This window comes from Eleutherodactylus coqui, chromosome 2 (assembly GCF_035609145.1).
Source record: "Eleutherodactylus coqui strain aEleCoq1 chromosome 2, aEleCoq1.hap1, whole genome shotgun sequence".
NCBI lineage: Eukaryota > Metazoa > Chordata > Amphibia > Anura > Eleutherodactylidae > Eleutherodactylus > Eleutherodactylus coqui.
In genome coordinates this window covers 207,982,604-208,003,845 of record NC_089838.1, presented here as the reverse complement: position 1 = coordinate 208,003,845, position 21,242 = coordinate 207,982,604, and the positions used below count along the sequence as shown (strand labels likewise).

The 21,242-nt window shown below is 41.0% G+C and overlaps 1 protein-coding gene across 1 annotated transcript in view; it reads left to right on the top strand.

Annotated features, from left to right (window-relative positions):
* NPTN (neuroplastin) overlaps positions 1-20,753 on the top strand; it is a 78,762-nt gene extending 58,009 nt beyond the window's left edge. The window contains exons 3-8 of the mRNA XM_066592353.1: positions 2,786-2,880; positions 4,468-4,601; positions 8,035-8,308; positions 15,437-15,458; positions 17,976-18,045; positions 19,240-20,753. Coding sequence (XP_066448450.1) covers positions 2,786-2,880; positions 4,468-4,601; positions 8,035-8,308; positions 15,437-15,458; positions 17,976-18,036 — 586 coding nt within the window. The 3' untranslated portion in view covers positions 18,037-18,045; positions 19,240-20,753. The remainder of the gene's footprint in view (positions 1-2,785; positions 2,881-4,467; positions 4,602-8,034; positions 8,309-15,436; positions 15,459-17,975; positions 18,046-19,239) is intronic.
* The last annotated feature ends 489 nt before the right edge of the window (positions 20,754-21,242 follow it).

The window sequence follows — 21,242 nt, the reverse complement described above, 5'->3', positions numbered from 1 at the left end:
GGGGGGTTCTGTTTTCCTGCTCCATTCGGGAAGCAGAGAAGGGGAATCCCTGCGTCCCAATAGATCCGTCTTATGACGGAACGAAACAGTGCCGAACGGACTCCCTTGACTCCCTATAATGGGGTCTGTTTGGTTTCCACTCAACTGCCCAGCATTTTACCAAAATCACTGCAAGTAATGCTATTTCTTACGGTATTTTGTGCTGGATATGCGACGGAACCTCCAAGTATCTGAAATGCATAGTAAATGTGGGACAAAACATGTTTGATAGTTTTCTGGCGCAGTTTGCACCAAAAAGTCAAATTTTCAATCATAAATCTTCCCTCTTATGTAGATCTCATGTCAACAGTTTAGTTTTCCATATGTTTCATGCCTTGTTTTATAGGTTACGCAGCGCACACAGTGTGGCTCCTATTGTACACCGTCTCTGTAGACCATTAAGCCAGGGGCTGTCTTGCCCTTGCCATTATACTGGCCAGTCTGTGCTGCAATATCTAAAGGCCCATTTACACAGAGCGATGATCCCTCAAACAAGAGTCTGAGTGACAAGTTTAGCGATCATCTTTGTATAATAATTAGCTACTTAAGAGTTAATGCAAGCGGAGCGGGATACTGCCGCAATAGCTCAGAGAACAAAGCAGCTGTTTTGTATAAGCAAACAGTTGCTTTGTTCTTGGTGCTTTCAGCTGGTGTCCCGCTGAGAACTGCCAGCGGAAGACCAGCTGAAAGAATACTATCAGCACCGCCCGTTGAGATATTCGCCGGCGGTGCTGATAATGCTTATCGCTAATTTCTAGCAGGCTAAAAATAAGCGATAAACGAACAGCGCACGAAGGACGCGCGTTTAGATGCAACGATTAGCGCTTAAAAGACGGCTTTTGGGTCAATTTTGAGAGTTAATCGTTGTCTAAATGGGCCTTAAAGAATGACACCTAAACCAGCATGTATGAGTAAAGAACAGAATGTGCTTGCATAGTTAGAAAATCAGTTCACTTGGAATATATAAATACGTAAAAATTCAGTGTGTTTGGTTTTTTTCTTCTATTTTTTTGCTTACAAAATAATTTTTATCCAATCCCATAGTAGCAATTGCTGGTATCGCTATTAAAGGTGTTATCCAACCTTGTAAAACTGATGGCCTTTTTTTCAGGGTAGGCCATCAATATCTGGGTGCTGTTAGCTGATCGGCACGAATCCTGAGCAGCAGACCCTGATTGAAGTGGTTGCGGTGCTAGTAGGAGCTCCACACACTCTTCAATGTTCAGATCTGAGCACGATTGTGCTTGTAATACAGAATGCCGTAATATTGATGGCGGCCATTCTAATTAGTAGTGCAGGCTTGTCCCACTCAATCTGTAGCCATCAATATGGCGTTCAGCAGTATGAGCAAAATTGTGCACAGATGTGATATTGAAGGAGGCCATGGCACTCCTGAGTGCACCGCACCCCTTTTAATAAGCAGGTCAGCCAGGGTAAAGGGCCATTTTCATGCAATGATTATTGCTCAGAATTCGTTCAAATGAGCAAAAGTGAGTGATGATCTTTATGTGTAAACGCAAAGCTGTTGTGCACTATTTGTCCCCTTCCTGTTTGTCGCTGAAGCCTGCAGAAATCTAGTCGTTAGTTTGTTTACTTGTCATTCGGTTTAAACACAATGACTCGCGTCGCAGTAGCCAATGGCTTTTTTCTTTGCACTAATTAGAAACCTCCCACTTAAAGATTCTTCCCATAGACACACTCTCACCTGAGCAAACAATCATTCACTTATCTATGTCCACTTTACATATAAACACTACCAAACGACCCAGCTAAAGGCCCATTTAGACACAACAATTATCGCTCAAATTCGCTCAAAAGCCATCTTTTGAGCAATAATCGTTGTGTCTAACTGCACTTACATCGTGCAGTTATCGTTAAGCCATCGCTGATCTTTCAGCATGCTGAAAGACGACGATGAGCCTTATTAGGGATTCACAGTGGGATACAGCTTATACTATTGTTTCAGCTGTATCCCGCTCCTTGATCACAGGCTGGGTATGAAGAACAGAGAGGCCCAGCTCTGTTCTCCATATCCCGCTCGGAGCACTCGACTCTAGAACAGCCGGGCGCTCCATGCAGAAGATAAGCGGGGACACCCCACTTGTCTTCTGCATCCTCTGCTTCGAGCACTCAGCTGTATAACAGCTGGGCACTTGGAGCGGGGAACAGCTGGATAAAGAAGACAAGCGGGGACACCCCGCTTGTGTTCTGCATCCTCCGCTGGCAGTGCAAGGTGATCGCTCATCTTGAGCGATCATCTTGCACTGTAAATAACGCAACAATGATCGCTCAAAAGTCACTTGAGCGACATCTTTTGAGCGATAATCGTTATATATAAATGGGCCTTAACTAGGTAAATGGTGAGGATTTCAAACTGTTATCTTTCTTTGTAAACAGTCGGCATTTGAAAGCAAAAAAGTTGTTGAATCATTCATTCGTGCAAATGACAATCGTTGCGTGTAAATGGGCCTTTAGACTACCACTGATCAAATATTATTAGCCTCATCTGAGGATAGGCTAACAGTTATATAAGGTTGGATAACCCCCTTAACCGAAGGCTTTAGACATATTAAAATATAGATTGAATTCAAATGTATCTAGTCTCCTTTTCTTCTCCTCTTTGCTGATGTTCACAGCGAGACAAAAATGTTTGGGAAACGTACTTCTTTTTTTCTTCCTTAACATACTATAGAACTCATTATATGGATTTTTTAATGTAACTGCATTACCCATGTTCTGATTACAGGCTCTTAAGACCAAAAGCAGAGGATTCTGGAGAATATCAGTGCGTATTTACCTTCTCTAGTACTCCAACTGTTAATGCTACGATTGAAGTGAAAGGTTAGTATCTATTCACAGTAAAAACTAGTTACAACCTAGTGGGAATGTAAGATCACATTTCATCAGTCACCAATAACTACATGTAAAGGGGTTTTCTAGTCCTGTAATATTAAAGGGGTTCTGACACTAGAAAAAAAACATTTTACTCACCTTGCCTGGCCAGCACCCATCGCCAGGCATGTCCCCTCCATCTGGCATCTTCTTCTGTGGCTTGTAGAAGCAGAGCAGGAGCGGTCAAAATGACCGCTTCCTGCTCAGCTCCGTCCGTCAGTCACTTCCGAGGTGAACGGACGGGCCGTCCACAGCAAGCACGTCACAAGCAGTGCTTGCTGTGGGTGGCCCGTCCGTCCTGACTAAACTCCGAGATTCTGTCAGAGGGCACCTCTCCACTGCGCATGCGTGCGATCCCGGAGCGGCACGGCTCGTGGAGGAAGAAGCAGAAGAACAGCGCCTGCCGGGAGATGACCCCCCCCCCCTCCCCCCATGTCAACAACAACAGGAGACAAGGTAAAGCATAAAAACATTATACTTAACAGCCATTAAATCGTGGGTTCCCTGTGTCCATTAGGCAGACCAGGGAACAATGGCTGGTAAAGCATAAAAAAATTATTCATGTCAGAACTCCTTTAATGACCTATCCTCAGGATAGGTCATCAATATCAGATCGACTGGCACTGCCACCACTGCCAATCAGGTGAATGAGCTGCGGTGCGCTGGAAGATTCCAACTCTTTCTGTAGAGCAATGGCCCAGAATAGTACTGCGGTTCTCTCCCATTGGAGTGAATCCAAGAGATTTGCAATACTATCTTGGGTCACGGAACAATGTATTGCGTTTTGAGTCATCTTTAATATTGATCGTCTATCCTGAGAATAGGTCATCAGTGTTATGGGACAGTAAAACTGTTTTAACATATGCCAATGTAATGCAAAAGTATACTGTACAATGTGCATTTTAAAGACTACCCATGCTGCCCTCTGTGATTGGTAGCAGAATATAGAACAATGTTTTGTTGCTTTTAAAACGAGAAGCTGCCCTTCTAAATCCTTTCTGAACTTGCTGACAGAGCCGTACCACAAGCACTAGCTACTTGCTATTCCTGTTTACACATGCAGATGGGAATATCTATCAGTCAGTGCTTTAGGCTGCCTGTACACGGGCGCTTTTGCATTGCGTTTCCCGCAGCGATTATCCGGCTGCGGGGAATGCAGTGAACGCTTTCCATAGCAACGCTATGGAAAGCGCAGCCCCCCTATCCACCAGCGGAGAATCATAGCGATTCTCCGCTCGCGGGCGGCAAATCACAGCATGCTGCGAATTGCTGCAGATCTCTGCGGTGAGCCTCTCTGTCAGATAGGCTCACTGCGGAGATCCGTCAGCTGACTCCTGCTCCCGGGCGGCGGCTCCGCCATGGGATATCGCTACGGTGTGGACAGGCAGCCTAAAGGTAAGGGAAGCCTGATTCACAGGTTATACAGGGGTAATCAGCACACTGGTCACAAAGTGTTAAGTTATCATACAATTGTTGCAACATGTATTTACCTGAATGGTATCAGCATCTCATTAACGAATTGATTTTCCTGTTTAGCTACTCCGGAAATCACTGGACACAAAAAGAGCGAAAACAAGAATGAGGGACAAGAGGCTATTATGTATTGTAAATGCGTAGGATATCCTCACCCAGAATGGACTTGGTACAAAGTGGATGGGGATATGCTAGTTGTAAGTAAATGCTAATATTAAAATATTGGATTCATTTTATTTTCAGGTATGTTGTATCTAGAGAAAAATATGCAAGCTGTTTTTAAAATTAACACGTAGGCTGGGTTCACATGGCGCGTAATTGCCACATAATTTCCGTGCAGACTTTTTGCACGGAAACTCCACCTATGACTTTTCATCCCGGGATTAGCCAGCAAAGGGGACGAAATTTGCAAAAATCTCGTCCACACGCTTCGGCCAAGCCGCGCTGAAATTGACCTGCCGCGCGGAATTCAAAGAAGTGACCTGTCAGTTTTTTCCCCATTTCCGCGGCAGCATCTCTCCTCTATGGGGAGAAACAGCCACAGCGGAATGCAGGCGGCGAAGCCGCTTCAAAAACCACGGCCTTGCATTTCTCCCATGGAAATCTTGCAGTATTTCCGTGCGGTCATTCTGCGGGGTTTCAGTCCTGTGTGAACACAGCCTTATAATTCAAGCCAAAGCTTGAATATTTCTGCAAGGCTACAGTCACATTGTTTGCTACACTTTGCCTTTCTGTCCCAGGTATGCATCTGAAAGCTGAAAACTGTATTCAAAACAGAACCCTAAATCATTAACTATATTTTACTTAAAACGAGATAAAGGGTACAATCTTTAGTCTTGGTTTGACACGGTTTCTCTTCATTTACATTGTGCAGAACACCGTAGCATAGTCAATTGCTCTACTGTATCCTCTAGAATTGACGGAAACTAACTGAGACCAATTTTGCACCCCTCATTAATTAAAGTCAATAGTTCTGTTGACTGTTTTGATAGAACACTGTTTTTGTCTATCCAGACGTAGCCCTATGACAGAAAGGCACTATGTAATAATGAGAGCTGCGCCAGCCAATCAACTATTGGTGACCTATCCTGAGGACAAGTCATCAGAAGTATTCTCCCTGGGAAACCCCTTTAAACACAAACTTTTACTCTCCTCAAATAGAGATGAGCGAGCACCCAAATGCTCGGGCCCGCGTTAATAGAGTACCATAGAATACGCTAATACTCGAACGAGCATCAAGCTCGCCAGAGTATGTTCGCTCAACTCTACTTTCAAACCCTCTGATTCTATTTAACCAGTGTTGGAACAGACTGCATGAAAACACCAGCACTACAATTTTTATTTCAATGTATTTCCCGCGTCATCACTAAGCGATGACGCGGGTACTCACAGGCCCATACGTAATGTTAATTGTGTATGGGTTGCGGGTCGGACGCCCCCATTGACTTTATTGGAGGCCGTCCGCAGCAATATAGAACATGCTGCGATTTTTATTGTGGAATATGTAATCTGTGAGTGTGAAGGGAAAATCGAAGGTTCATCCCTTTCTGTGGATCCTCTACGCGGAGGGTGATCACGGATTCCGCTATTAAAATCTGTCTGTGTGAGAAACCCCTTCACCCCCTACTTATTAGTGTAGGTCTGTCAGAGAAATTGGTAAGAAAGCCAAAGTGAAAGTCAATACAGCTTCTTGTACCATCAAAAGCCACCTGAAAGCAGGAGGAAACGGACAGGAAGAGGTCTGGCAGACCAAAGGGCACTCCAAAATCGGATAAAAAGTGTTTAAGTGTTAAAAGTTTGCATAATTGACGCCTCACAGCCAAAAATCTTCAAAGTTTAATGCAGCAAAAAATAAACAAGCTTCCATTTCAATTGTGAAGAGAAGACTTCTATCTGCAAGTTTGACAGGTAGAGTATCAATAAGAGGGCCACTGCTAAGATTGCAAAATAAAAAAAGACTTGCCTGGGCCATGGTTCCTGAGTGTGTGACATTAACTGTTAAACATGGAGCAAGAAACTTTATGGTCTGGGGCTCTTTTCCTGGATCCAGAATTGTAACTTGCACAGGGTGACCGGCACACTGGACAAAAAGGGCTACCACTGTATTTTTATACACCATGCAATTCTCTCTGGTGTACACCTAGTAAGAAAGACCAGAAGAAGACTGTAGGCTTCAAAGGATGGAAAGACCTGCACAGTCTTCAGATTTGAACCCCATTGAGCTTGTTTTGGGTGAACTGGACAGAAGAATGAAAGCAAAGCAACCTAGAAGTGCAGCACATTTGTGGGAACTTCTGCTACAATTTTGGGAAGAAATTTCTGAACAGTATTTGATTGCAATTATAGTAAGAATGCCTTGATTGTGTAAAGCTGTTATATCAGCTAGAGGTGGCTATTTTACTCCGCCTGATAACATGCTCCCTGTCCTACTGACTGCAATCCCTGCTAGTCGAAATCAACTGCCCCCTGCAGTCACACAGATTCGGCCACTATATAGCTCAACTCGCACTCTTCACCTTGCCATAGTTTGCACATCTCCATTTGAACTTGGTGAAACATGGTTAATCCATTATTTTTATTCATCTTAACCAGTTCTTATTTGTTCTATGCTTTCGTTTAAAAGTGCATTTGAGACATTATACTGTTTAGATATAGATAAAAATTGGAAAATTATATCTACATTCATTGTCAAAAAAAACTCAAGCACCTAGGAGTTGTCTGAGTCAAAAGAAACGCAATATGTGTAATTGTAACATTGATATGAATGATTGCAATATCAAAGCAAAAGGATAATTTATTGTGGAAAACTGAACAGAGGCTTTAGTACCCTGTTGGGCCGCCTCTAACTTGGATGCAAGATGTTGTACAGGCGGGCATGGAGGCACACAGGTTCTGTATGGTATCCTGGGGCATATCAATACACATTTGCTGTAAATGAACCTGTAGATCACAAAAACTCGTGAGCTGTTGAAGTTGGTGTCCCATACATATTCTATTGGTAATAAATCTGGCAATTGGGCAAACTATGGAAGTGTGGAATGGTGTGGAGACATTCCTGAGACACCCTTGCTGTGTGCGGCCAAGCATTATCCTACTGGAATACGCTTGTCAGACGATCATTTCTGCTGGTGGTCTGTCGAGGGTGTCGTTAACCCGGTCACCTTCTGTTCATGCCCTAACGCATCCACTGGTCGCAACAATTCCTACGGCCCAGGTGTCGGGCAGTTTGTCGAAGCGCTCAACCAGCTTTAGGCACTCCAATAATGTTCCTCTAAAGCTCTGTTAACTGTCCGAAATCTCTTCGATTGTGTCAACAAGCTCTACACAAGCGGAAAAAGAGGTCCACTACACACGTGTAGACTGAGAGCCTTTTTGTAGGCCAAGGATGGAACCGCTTTTAGGGCCCCAGGTGGAAGACCATTCGTCTAATCATGGCAGAGCTCCAATCTTTAGCATATCTGCCTGAGCTGTAACTGCATGACATGTTTTTCAGCAAAACGACAACTTCTTCCAGAGGCTTGATTTAATTTTTTTTACAGTGTATATTTGCATGTATATGGGGTTTATAATCTATAATATATTATTTGGTATTTGTTGTGGTATCTAAATGCTGCATTTGTCACTTTGCAGGAAGCAAATAATGGGAGTGATCGTATCTTGATCACTAACAAAGACAACTACACAGAATTAAAAATCACTAACCTGGACATCAGCAAAGACCCCGGAGTTTACCAATGTAATGCTACCAATTCCGTTGGCTCTGTAAGCAGTTCTATCATCTTGCGTGTGCGCAGTCACTTGGCTCCAGTGTGGCCCTTTCTTGGCATTGTGGCAGAGATAGTCATCTTAGCAGTCATTATTGTGGTGTATGAAAAGCGCAAAAGACCAGACGAAGTGCCAGACGGTAAGAACAGGATACGGGACATATATGTGATGTTTTCTCTGTATCTAAAAGCCTGGTTTTACACACATAAGAATCGGACAATCCACTGTATTACGTTAATAACTTTTTTTTGCCCATGGCTTACAAACTGTTACATTTAGAATTTTGTGCATGTGTGTGTATGTGTGTAGAGATGTAATTATGGATGCTGTCTTTTTTTAATGCACTTTTAAATGGGCGTAGTGTTTAGGAGTATCTTGTGTTCTACATTGTTATAGCTAATGTAGCACACACAATGGCAATGTATGCAAATATTTATTGCAGACTTTTGTTTTAAAAAGCATACTGCAAGTCTGTAACAATGGTACTTTTATAATGCGAGTGAAGGGATTGTACAAACCCTTTTCATACACTGCCAAAAAACTTCACAGTGCATCGTAGACATGCATATTTCTCTGAAGCAAAAAAGAAAATCCTGAAGCAAATCTGTAGCCATATCACATGAATTTTACCATTGGTATACAGCCCATTTCCATAGAAAAATTCTACAGTTAAAGGGGTTCGGTCATAAAAATTCTATCCTTACCTATTCCTCCACCGTCAGTCTACTTACCAGATCTTCACCTCCCCTATCTTCTCCTGTCTCCTGCAGTCCGGGGAGGTCACATCCCCTCCAGCTGGCTGATTCCTCTGCTTTCTTTGAGGTTACGTACATTCACAGGCAGTCTCCTTCCTGCCCGGCAATGTACATTACGTCACTAGTTCACAGGCCAGCAGGGGGAGTGCCGTTCTACTTCAGAAACTACACATGCCTGCTGTCTCTGCAATAGATCGGCATTCCTTCCTGGCCAGTGAGGGTTACGTCACAGGGACATGACCTTCACTGAAGAATGTGAGGGCTTTATAAAAAGCTGGCCTGGTTGGAATAGACGTGACCCAGGGGACTATATAAGCTCAGGGAGGAGAGGATGCCGTAAGGAGACAACCTGTGGAGGAATAGGTAAGTATAGAACTTTTTTTCTTTTTAATGACAAAACCCCTTTAAGTTATAAATAGCCTTAGGCTGGGTTCACACCGGGCAGAATTGCTGCAGAATTTCCATGCAGACTTTCTGCATGAAAATTCTGTCTGCAATGTTGAGCCCGAGATTAAGCAGCAAAGTGGACGAGATTTGAAAAAAGTCTCGTCCACACACTGCGGACAAGCCACCCTAAAACTGACATGCCGCACGGAATTCAAAGCCGCAGCATATCAATTTGATCGCCGTTACCGCTGCTGGCTCTTCCTCCATATGGGGAGAGATGGCCGCAGCGGAACAAGCCGCTTTCAAAACCCGTGTGACTTTAGCTATGGAAATCTCACTTCATTTCCATGCGGTCCCGCTGCGGACATTCCGTGAGATTTCCAACCTGTTAGTTGTGAGAAACCTTCACTATAGATAGATAGATAGATTGATTATGCAATTCTCCTTTTGTAAAACACATTGGAGTATTATGTGTAGTAAAGGTGCATGTAAAAATGGTTGTACAGTTCAGTTTTGTTTTTTTTTACAGGAAAAAATGCTTCTACTGCAAGACAAGTTTAAATAGCATTTTTAGGATGATTGCATGACGTGAATGTTTCTTTTGTCGCACCCTCTAGCACTTGCAAAAGAAGAGGAATGGTTTTAAATTGATTGTAATTTGTGACTTACTGTGTTTTCTTGTCTAGGAAGTGACAGCATATCACTAGGGTACCACTGTGAAGGGTCTGCAGCACCCCTCAGAACATTATAGCATACCCTAGCAATATGCCAACCCTACCTGTGATTGGAAAACATCTTTAATATTCTAAATATGCTTTTTTTTACTCCATATTAAATAAATTAAACAGTAGTATATTTGTTCTTTGTGCAGGGGGAGGCACAATTTTAAATGTGTCGAATTGCTTTAACAAGTAGTAATAAATGTAAAGGATTACTTTTTCAGTTGATATGGTTTATTAGAGATTACTTTTTAAATAATAACCATGTCACTCACAAATTTCTTCCCATCTCCTGGTACATCTGGTAAGTGTGAGCTATATATGCATTTAAGTAACCAGTTTCTACAGGGCTAGCACAAACGTCATGTTGTCTAAGGTTTGTATAAATTATGTCTGAGCCATGATGCCATCTTGCTGTGGGCATGAATCGCACTGCTGATGACTGTGTGCTAATGTTATCTTGTAGGTAAGGAATCGGTCAGTTCTGCGTTTTATGCTAAACTCTTCAAAGACATGTAGACAGTTGTTGAATGGTTCAATATACTCTTAGCTGCTGGACAGTTCCCATGCTGCTCTTGGTTTGTGTGTCTTATCAGGCAGTAATTCAGCAGTGTACTTCATACGCTCCAGCATGACCTAAATTTTTTTTTTTTTGGCTCAGCTTTCTGTTTTTTCTCTAAGGTTTACATATTATGCATCTTGTATAGATTGTAATTTTACTAGTTTTTAAGTTTAAGCTCAGCTTCTACTACTACATAAATTAGATGCAGTGAGCTATGCTGCTCAAATGTGCCTGTTTTTACTTCAAGAGCAAACTAGGCCACTGCAAGATAGAAGTGTTCAAGGCCAGCAAAATCCATCTTTCCTGAATACGCTTAAAAAAAAATCATAAGTCCGAGTTCTGCATTTTATGTTACGAAAAACTATGGATTTGACTTAATTTCCAGTTTATCTATTGTACAATTCCGTACAGACTTCTTGAGATTACGTTAATGTTTTGGGATTTTATTTATTACTCTTGGGTCAATTTGTTATCGTTTTTTAAAGATTTTTGAATTTGAGGTAAACACAGAGTATTTTGATTCTTTATATGATATAAACAAGGGTGATCATTTATGTAGTCGTAACTTTCTTGATGTTAACCAGAGGCCTGAACTCTTCAGCTTTAATAACTATATACAGATAATGTGTGTGCATGGGTGTGAGTGTGTTGGGGATTTTCCTTCAAATGGACGTTTCCATCAAGATGCACTGCAGTTCTTGCTACCTTTTGATGAAGGAGTCCTTTCTGGTGGCAATTCAGTGCATCCTGCTGGTCACAGTGAGCACTGCCTGTATAAAAACCTGCCCTTCCTTTCACCATTGCTTCCTATCCACTTCACATTTTGCTTGCCTCTTTTCTCAGCAGCACAGATCGAATCGGCCACTTTGTCTGTCTTTTTATTTTCCAATGACCTTTTATTTTCTATCCGATTTTCTTTTCTTTCTTTGTTGGTCGGGAGGGGGAAATCCAGGGAGGCAGCTTTCTCTAATTATACTTGTCGGTTACTGTGACTTTTTTTTTTCCCCCCTTCAATTGCATCAAACCTTAAATATTATGGTGGTAAGTGCGAGTTCTGCATGCTTTCCAGTTTGTCTAATCTCGCTTCCGTTGTTGGGATTGCTCAAGCCCATGATGTTAACACTGGAGTTTTCCCTCATCCACTCTCACGACTAATTTTTAGTTTTGTTTTGGTTTCCTGTTTGTTTTTTACCCTTGCTTTGGTTTGAAGAAAACCCTTTTTATTTTAAGCAATAAGGACACTTATCCCCACCTACTTCCTAATGATTATCATATACAGAGTAAAGAGTATCATGGCCTGTTCTGCTCTTGGCATGGGGTTGGCTCTAGAACTTCTATCAATACCATAGCTGCATATAGACAAATCTTGCTGAACTCCTCTTGACATATTGAAACAAGGATTTCTTAACTATGGTCCTTAACTTCAGCTATTGAAACCTATCCTTATGTTGCAGATTCATTTCAGATACATCTGTATAGGGTCAGATCTCTGTTTTTCAAGTCACCTAATTCCAACTCCAGCTGCCCCCTCTTATTGTAAATCTACAGGCAGTGGAGGCTGATGAATTTTTTTAATACATGACTACAGGGTTTGCTTGTAGTCTAACATGCAGATACGTAGGTTGCAAAGGAGCTCTATCTAATAAATGATAGGCTGTCTTTCATTAAAACTATTTGCAATCTTAATAAAAAGATGCATTGACTTGAAATTATATTGGATTGTTACACCACACTTCATGTTTGGCTCATTCTATCATATGGTGATATGTATATGTTGAATGAGCATTTTACGTGCCCTACTGCACACCCTTTTGTTCCTTTCCCGAGCAATCAAGTGTAGGGTCTACAAAGATCAGCGGGTTACATTGCAAATTTTTGTTCACTTATAATGCAGCTTACTAGTAACAATTAATTTAGCATTTATATTGTAGTTAAATAGTTGCTGAAAAAGAATCTATTGTGACATTCATAAATATTCATATGTAACTGTGCCCACATTTGAATTGTGCAATTTTCTTGAATATGTCCAGTCAAATGGCCCCATTCTCATCAACTTCTGAAACCTTTCGCCCTTTAGTCCAGTCTAGTTCAGAAATCTCTTGATTCCTTAATAAAAGGCTTGATACCTTGAGATATTTGACTGCTTTCTTAAGGAAAAAGCAATATAATTTCTACTTAGTTTAAGATCTAGAGATCTCAAACAATTTTTTTTCTATAAAAACACCACCCAAATTTAAGCCATTTAGATTATCACTCTAATATGGATGGTAATTTGGATACACACACTGGGAGAGTTGTATAAAAAAGGAGTGCATACAAAAATGAACGGTTTTTCATTTTGCATTACTTTTTAAGGCTCATTTAGATGGCACGAGTGTCTGGCAAACGATGCCTGACACTTGTCCTCACATGTACTAGCTCCCGTGCACCTGCACAGGAGCCAGTATCCCTGGCTCACAGTGGGACGGCAGGAGGAGACTTCTCTCCTCGCGCTCGCCCACCCCTCTCCATTGCCTTAACATAGCAGCTAGCACTCCTGCCGCCCCGCTGTGAGCCAGCGATACTAGCTCCCTTGCAGGTGCATGGGAACTAGTATGTGCAGGGACGAGTGTTGGGCATCATTTGTCTAATTGGGCCTTTATTAATGTCCCTAAGATAAGTCTGGAGCACAAGCTGAAGTTTTCTAATGAGGACATCAATTTAGATGCGCTTCACTTAGCCCTGTAACATCAACCATTGATAACCTGACTTAAATAGACCCTGTTCAACAAACTTTGCATTAATCAACAGTACAAGCAAATATAAGAATCTTTGTAATAGAGGCATTTTGTCAAATAAGATATTTCTTCATTTATGAGCCAATTCTTCTCTCTTCTGCATTGATCATTCTCTCAAAAATACTGCAAAAATGTATCTATAAACAAATCAACTTACTTGATGCCTATAGAAGTAAATGGAAAGGGAAGGCATGGTAGAACCAGCTACAAAAAGTTAAGAGGCTGCTGTAGATGACCATAGAATATGATCTCACAGAAGTACTGGATTCACAGTTCTACTGCTCAGGACTGCTGTCTAATGTCCTCCATGCTGCTACTACTGAGGATGTGCTATGGAGAAATGGGTGAACAGGATCTCCTCTTCTGTGTATTATATATGATATATCATAGCAGCTAGTCCCCATTCACTAGTTCAGAGAAAGCTATTAGAAATGGAGCCTGCAGAAAGGAAAACGGGTGAAAGTTTCCATCAAGTGTCTATAATTAGTGTGGACACACATGATGGTTTATTCTAAAAAGTCATCTATAGGTGTGCTTTAAACCTCAGTTTACATATTCCATATACACTAAAGTTCCTATTACTTTCAGAACGTTTATTTAAAAAAGGGGGGGTGGGAGTAATTGGGCTCAGGTATATCTATGAATGTTACAAATAGGGGAAAAAATATATAATATATATATATTATATATCGTGTTTTTTTTCCCCAGTGCAAACTGCTAACATAGAAGCACTAGATGTCGCTAGAGAACACTTTTAAATATACAGTAAAAATTGGTGATGCGAAGTAGTTTCTACATACACTTGTGGGTGTCACAGTACCATTTTATAAACTATTGTGGTGTATACTGTATGTATTGATTCTAATCCTCTCCAGTCTCTAACGTTAATAGAAGAAATGTTTACTAGTGAATGGACTGGTGTTACATTTGTGTGCGTGTGTGTATGTTTTTGTTTAGGGAATTGGTTGCTGTGTCTCAGGCCCTCTGTGTAAATGTAGCTCTCTTGTGCGTTAATAAAGCACGCTGTAGTCCTGCCCAGTCTGATTTTTCTGTACCATTTCAAAATGCATTTTACCGGTTAACCAGATGTCTGTGGACAAAGGCTTGTTGACTGTTTGTGCACAGTTTATTTTTTTTTTAATTTATTTTGTTTTGATTTATTTTTTTTTGCCCTGGAAATTCTTTTTGGCTACCTGTTGACTTTGTTCATGTGTTGGCAGCAGGTAGAGAGGAAGTAATATAGGTCCTGTGATCATATTACTCCCTATTTGTGCTCATTCAGGTACCAACACTTGTTTCAGAGATTGTACCTTCTCTCCATCTTTTTGCTTCATGTGCACTAGTCTCCTTGTGGAATCCTGCTGTTATTTTTTTCTTAAGGACTTCAGTGAAAATTCTCCTGCTTTTTCGCATCTCCGTTCTTCGCAGTTTATAGATATTCACTTGAAAATCTATTCATAAATATTGTAAAATGATGAACCTTCTGAGAAATGTACAAATAATTTGGCAATCACAGAAAAACGTGTGATGCAGGTCTACGGACCTTAAAAAAATCAAGTAGCTGAAGTCTGACGGGGACTATAATTTCCAGTTATCGTAGTGTCAGGAATTAAGTTAGCTTTGAAAAGCAGTTTGGTATCCAATAAGATAAGGTGTTTTTTTGGTTCTATAATATAAATTCAGATTTGCATGAGGAAGGACATACTCTGATCACAGACACACTCATCACCCCACTGTAAGAAAACAACCAGCAGGATTTTACAACTGAAATGTTGGGTTTGTCTTCTCATTAAGTTTACTCAGTGAACCACTGGAACTAAGGGACAAGATGGTTTCAATAAATCACAACAATCTGTCCACTACAGTTGCAGTCCTTCATGGCCTATCAGAACATAATCATTTACAATAACCAGATGCCTTAAGATGCAAGTGACTGTGAAGCGTCCACAGACTGAACATCAGTCACTCCACTAACAATGTGTAAATGGGATTTTGCCTTTTACTAATGTCAGTTTTTTTCTTTTTGGTTTCCTTCCCTTCTTACAATGTCTTGGATGTTCTGTGCAGATGATGAACCAGCTGGACCTATGTAAGTAAACAATCTTCATATTTTACTGCATTGCATGTTTGTTTGGTGCCTTATTGCCTTTTCTGACCCCCACTTCTATATAGCACAGTTAACTTAACTTTCGTTGCATTTAGGGCTCCCACCCACTGGCGTTTTTTTCTCCACTGCGATGCGATTCTAAAGTTAGTCTCGCATCGCAGTGCGAGAAAAACGCAGGCAGATATCCCAAAATCACTGGGATATCGCTGCGACATCGCCAGTCTTTTCAATGGGGCCAGCGGCAGCAGCGCTGGCCCCATTGAAAAGATATGGAGAATGCCGTGGACTTCTGCCACAGCTGTGACAGAAGTCCGCGGCATGCTATCCCATTGCTTTCAATGGGATCGGCACTGCTGCTGATCCCATTGAAAGCAGTGGTTTCTGACAAGCCCTGCAGCATGATTATCGGAGAAGGGCTTGAAATATAAGCCCTTCCCCGATAATCATAAAAAAGTGGTTAAAGAAATAATAAAGTTACTCACCTCTCCTGCTGTCAGCCGCGTCCTCCGGCTGGCTCCCCGGCACTGCTACTGAGCTCTTTCAGGAGGCGGGGATTTAAAAATACCCGCCTACTGAAAGGGCTGTGCAGATTGGCTGAGGGCTCAGCCAATAGCAGCTATTGCTTAGCTATTGGCTGAGCGCTCAGCCAATGGCAGATAGCTCTTAGCTATCTGGGAAGGGCTTATTTTCAAGCCCTTCTCCGTTAATCATTCTGCAAGGCTTGTCAGAAACCAAGCTATCTGGGAAGGGCTTATTTTTCAAGCCCTTCTCCGTTAATCATTCTGCAAGGCTTGTCAGAAACCAAGCTATCTGGGAAGGGCTTATTTTCAAGCCCTTCTCCGTTAATCATTCTGCAAGGCTTGTCAGAAACCAAGCTATCTGGGAAGGGCTTATTTTTCAAGCCCTTCTCCGTTAATCATTCTGCAAGGCTTGTCAGAAACCACTGCTTTCACTGGGATCGGCAGCAGTGCCGATCCCATTGAAAGCAATGGGATAGCATGCCGCTGACTTCTGCCACAGCTGCCACAGCTATCACAGCTGTGACAGAGGGTTCCTTCATCCCCGTGGGGATGAAGGAAACTCCTGCCACAGCTGTGGCAGAAGGCCGCGGCATTCTCCATATCTTTTCAATGGGGCTAGTGCTGCTGCCGCTGGCCCCATTGAAAAGACTGTCGCAGCGATATCGCAGCGATTTTCTCGCACAGCTCTGCGAGAGTTTTCACTTACTCTCGCAGCGCAGTGGAGAAAAAAACGCTAGTGTGTGGGAGCCCTTAGAGGCAGAGAGAGAGGATTTAAATGGACACAACTTGTGTAAATATGATAGCTAATTTGATAACTAGCAAAAGTGCAACTCTCTTTGCATATCATGTTTTAGTGCTAGAAAAAAAAATCCCTGTAATGGCCCTTTTACACGTGCCAATTATCATTCAGAATTGTTCCAATTCCTATTGGAGTGCGGGGTTCTGAACGATAAATGCATGCAGCGACTGAATGAGAATTGTTGAGTCGTACAGTTTTCTGCATGCAGAACCTGAACGACAAGCCGTTCAGGGTAAATGGCAGTCACTCGTTTCTGACTGACTGACTGACTGTCTGCTTGCTGTGAATGGAGGCGGGTGGAGGGGAGAACTCGCTCCAGCCCGCTCCCCCTCCATGCTCGCAGTGCTGCGAGTGATGCTAATGATATACATGTGTAAAAAGCCATGCTGCATTTAAAAAAGAAAATTAGTAAAAAATAAAACACATGGACCCAAAAAAAACAGAACTGACAACAGAACGCACAACAAAGGAAGTTACGTACTGTTTGTAGTGCGTTTTATTTTTTCCTATTGGAAAATCTGCAACATTTCTGCTATGTCGAAAAGTACCCTAAAAGTGCACCAAATATATCTAGCATGTGCCACTGTGATAAAATTTGGCACATTTCAGACTGACTAGACTTATGTTTTTGATGTCTAAATATTAGACCAGATTAGTAATTTTGCCCTTATGTGTGAAAGAACCCTGAAAGGGAACCAGTCAGGTCGTTATACTACCTTGGCTGTGGGCAGCACAGTGTAGTAGTGTCTGTCACTTTTACTCATCCGTACAATGATGTTTTAAAGCTTACATTTGAAACATTGCAGCATATAGCTGGAGGGGAGTCCGGTGGAACTCGTTGATTATCTTAAATTCATGCTGCCTCTGCGCTCCAAATGCTAATCAACGGGTCTCACCTTACACAAAGTAACATGGAAACCCCTGTCAATCAGCAGCTGGAGAGGTAGCAGGGGAAACGTAAATATTTGAGTACCAATGACTCCTTTCTGGCTGTGCACTCCACTGTTTAAAAGATTAGTGTATGGATTGGTATAAGCCACAGTCCACTCAAGTCAGTATATCTGTGACTATTACTGTGCAGCCCGTGGCAAGGACAGCATAAAGCACCTGAGTCAGTGGCTATATATTTCAGAATGCTTTATCGATATGTTTGATGCTTACGTGCCTTTACTCTTTCAGGAAGAGTAACTCTACAAACAACCACAAAGATAAGAACTTGAGACAAAGAAACACAAGTTAAATAAATCTGGTAAGTAAAGTAAGATTTTAGGACTAAGTCATGTTTAGTAACAGCAAAGATTGTTTGACACTTACTATTCATACAGCTGCTTTATCATATATGACCGTGTCTGTCTTGAGAACTGTAAAGGTAACTAAAGCAAGTGCAATGATAGTTTTTCTTGACAGGAAGCAAGAGCTCTGGCAATACACTAGAGATTTCAGACGGTCTCTTTCTGAATGACTTGTCGTTTACAGTTGATCTGTGAAGGTTCGACAATTTTGTGATGACAAATTTGCTATTCAATTTTGCCTAGCTTTGTCTATTCATGGGATGCACATCTGCTTATTCATGTCATGAAAAATGCCATCTAATGGCAGTAAGTGGTTGACAAAATCACTAGTATATGGTCAGCTTTAGAATTGAACAGCTCCTGAGGTTCTACTGCAGGGCATCCATTGAAAACAATGTGTCTGCTTATCTCTGCGAATTCTCTCTAATACATTGGGGTCCCAATAATCAATATGCATACTAAGAGGAAGATATCAAACATCTCCTTTAACCCAACTGCATGTCTTGCTCTTATATTCACATTCCTAAGTGTAGGCAGTACAGTCCATGCAGAAATAATGTTTCCTGCAGCTGGAAGTGCTTTTATTCACACACTAAGTTATTGCCACTGTTTTTAGTTCTTTTGGAATATTTATATCTGCACTGAGCTCGCAATAAATGACCATGGCTTTCCTTCTTTATGCACCAACACATTTGGCTTGGATGGGTGTTCCAAAATCAGGTAGTTGTCCATTCTTGTACCTAATTTGGATTGTATGACAGAAAGCTTATTTGTTTCTATGTAATTTAATTTAAAGATACCTGTCACTGGATAAAGCCAGCGGGGTTAGCTGCGTGGCTTTGTAGACAGTCCTGCTGACTCTCTTCTTGATGTGTGGTGGTGTTTTTTTTTCCCCTTCTTCTCCTTGTTCTTTCCCTACTCTCTTCTCTTTGCTGGGATGGACTCTTCTAAGGTCTGGCTCCCAACATGATCACTGTGTCAAGTGGGCAGTATCGCTCATTGGGTGATGTTAAGGGGAGTCAGCAGAGCCTTGCAGACAGCCCTGCTGACTTGATCTGGCGACAGGTCCTCTTTAAGCAAGCTTAGTAAATGGTCCTTTTTATAATATTTTCTGTCTGATGTGTTTTTTTTCTTTTTTTCTGTCTTCTTAGAGATTTGTGGATTTGACCAGACAACAAATTATCCTTCTAAAGAACTGATGTTGCTATGAAGTCGATCTTCAGGCGATCTTCAGAATTCTTCAATATTCCTTTTTTTGTGTGCTCATTTTTTTTCCATGTGACTGAGGGTACAAAACTATTTTTTTAAAGCATGCCTTATATAGCCTCCATGGAGACTAAAAACTGATTGGGAATTAAGGAGCTTCGAAAGTAGAGTGCATATGCAGCTTTGTGTGCTGTGGCTTTTTTTTTAATCACTTAAGATATGATATATATATATAAATATAAATAAATATAAATATAGAGAATATAAGCCTTCCAAAGGGATAGTAGAGGTCTGGAAAGCAGTTTTATTTTTTCTTTCCTTTTTTTTGCATATTTGGCATGTATTTTAAATTGTCTGTTTTGTTGAGCAGGACGCATGAAAGTATCATTTTATTTTTAAGCTGCGTATTGAATGGCTTGTGAATGTTGCAGCTGCCATGCGACAGACAGTCAAATGAAGCATCATTTTCATTACCCTGAACACACTACCAAGAATTAAACAAAGAACGTTTCCTCAAAGAATAGCACAGGTGTTGCTTAAAGTGCTCATTTTGTAAGATATAAGGTTGCATCCTGGGGCCTAATGTTTGCCACCAACAATTCTTGATTTTTTTTTTTTATATATAAAATACATCTATGTTCACTGCGTTTTGTACTGGAATATGCTTTTCTTCACCAAATGTCCAGTACTTTGGACTGAAGCAGGTTTAAAAGGAATGTTTTTCAAGGGCATGTTTTTGCTGTGTAGTTACAAAGTATCGTTATATGGCTTTTTCTCTGGAAAGTTTAAATATCTAATGTAAATGTGATAAGCAAACATTTATATAAGTTGTTTAGGTTTAACAGGGGGAAATATAGATTTGACTTGTTAGGTGGTGGGATGCTTCATAAGTGAACAATGGTTCAATCATGTATATTCTTAAATCCTTTTGCACTGTTATGTCAAAATGTACATTCATGCAGGCAGACTTTTTATAAGTTATATATATTTTTTTTCCTTTGGGGATTTGTTTTAATTCTGGTTATTTCAAGAGATTTTACATTTTGTTCTTTAAAGCATGGTTCTATTCTATGCAACTAGATGTAAATGTGTCAGTATATCAAAAATGTAATATCTTTTACTGGGCGGAGGGGTGGGGGAATGTTCTAGTTGCATGAGCTGGATTGTGCAATTGAAGTGTACTAATGTGTGTGGCAAAAACACTTGTTGATAAAATATAAACAAACTAAAACAAGAATGTATTCTGGTGTAAAGCATTTTTTGCGAGCACTTAATTCTTTAAGAGTTTGTACAACTCATTCTCCACTGCTTCAACAAACTCTGGAAAGTTTTGGTCCAAGAGACATAATTTCAGAAAAGAACAAAGTTCCTCACTTGAGGGTGGGCAAAGATTGGTTGTGTCTATGCTATTGGTTTGTTTGCTTCCCATCATACCCTGTAAATGAAAAGAAAATGTTAATTACTTTGTCTGTGAAATTATTTATCCTTTGCAAAATGCCTTACATATGATTATGCCAATCAGAAACATATGTACATACACCGCTACATAAGAGTTGTATCATAAGTAATGTACCTGACTACTGATGTATTCTAGTTCTTACAAGCACTTGAAGCCATATACTCTCTACCAGCCACCTTCCCATAAATCTCTACAATTATTTTAGTGTTCAGACACTTGGAGTTCTCTGAACTTCTTGTGTCTGTAAGCAGTACGGCTGGGTTCAAACTATGTTTTAGTGCGTCCAGCCTGTCTGTCCTAGGGTTACGCCTCAATGCCGTTTTTGGCAATTCTGAAGATCCTCTGATAGGCTGGGCACACACTAAAATGTAAAGCCATGAAAACATCCCAGGTTACATCTGAATCCCCATAAAACGTGCTTTAGTCCCTTAAATACCCAGATAGTTTTGGTCCTAAAGGACAGGATACTTTTTAGCAAGTCTACCCATG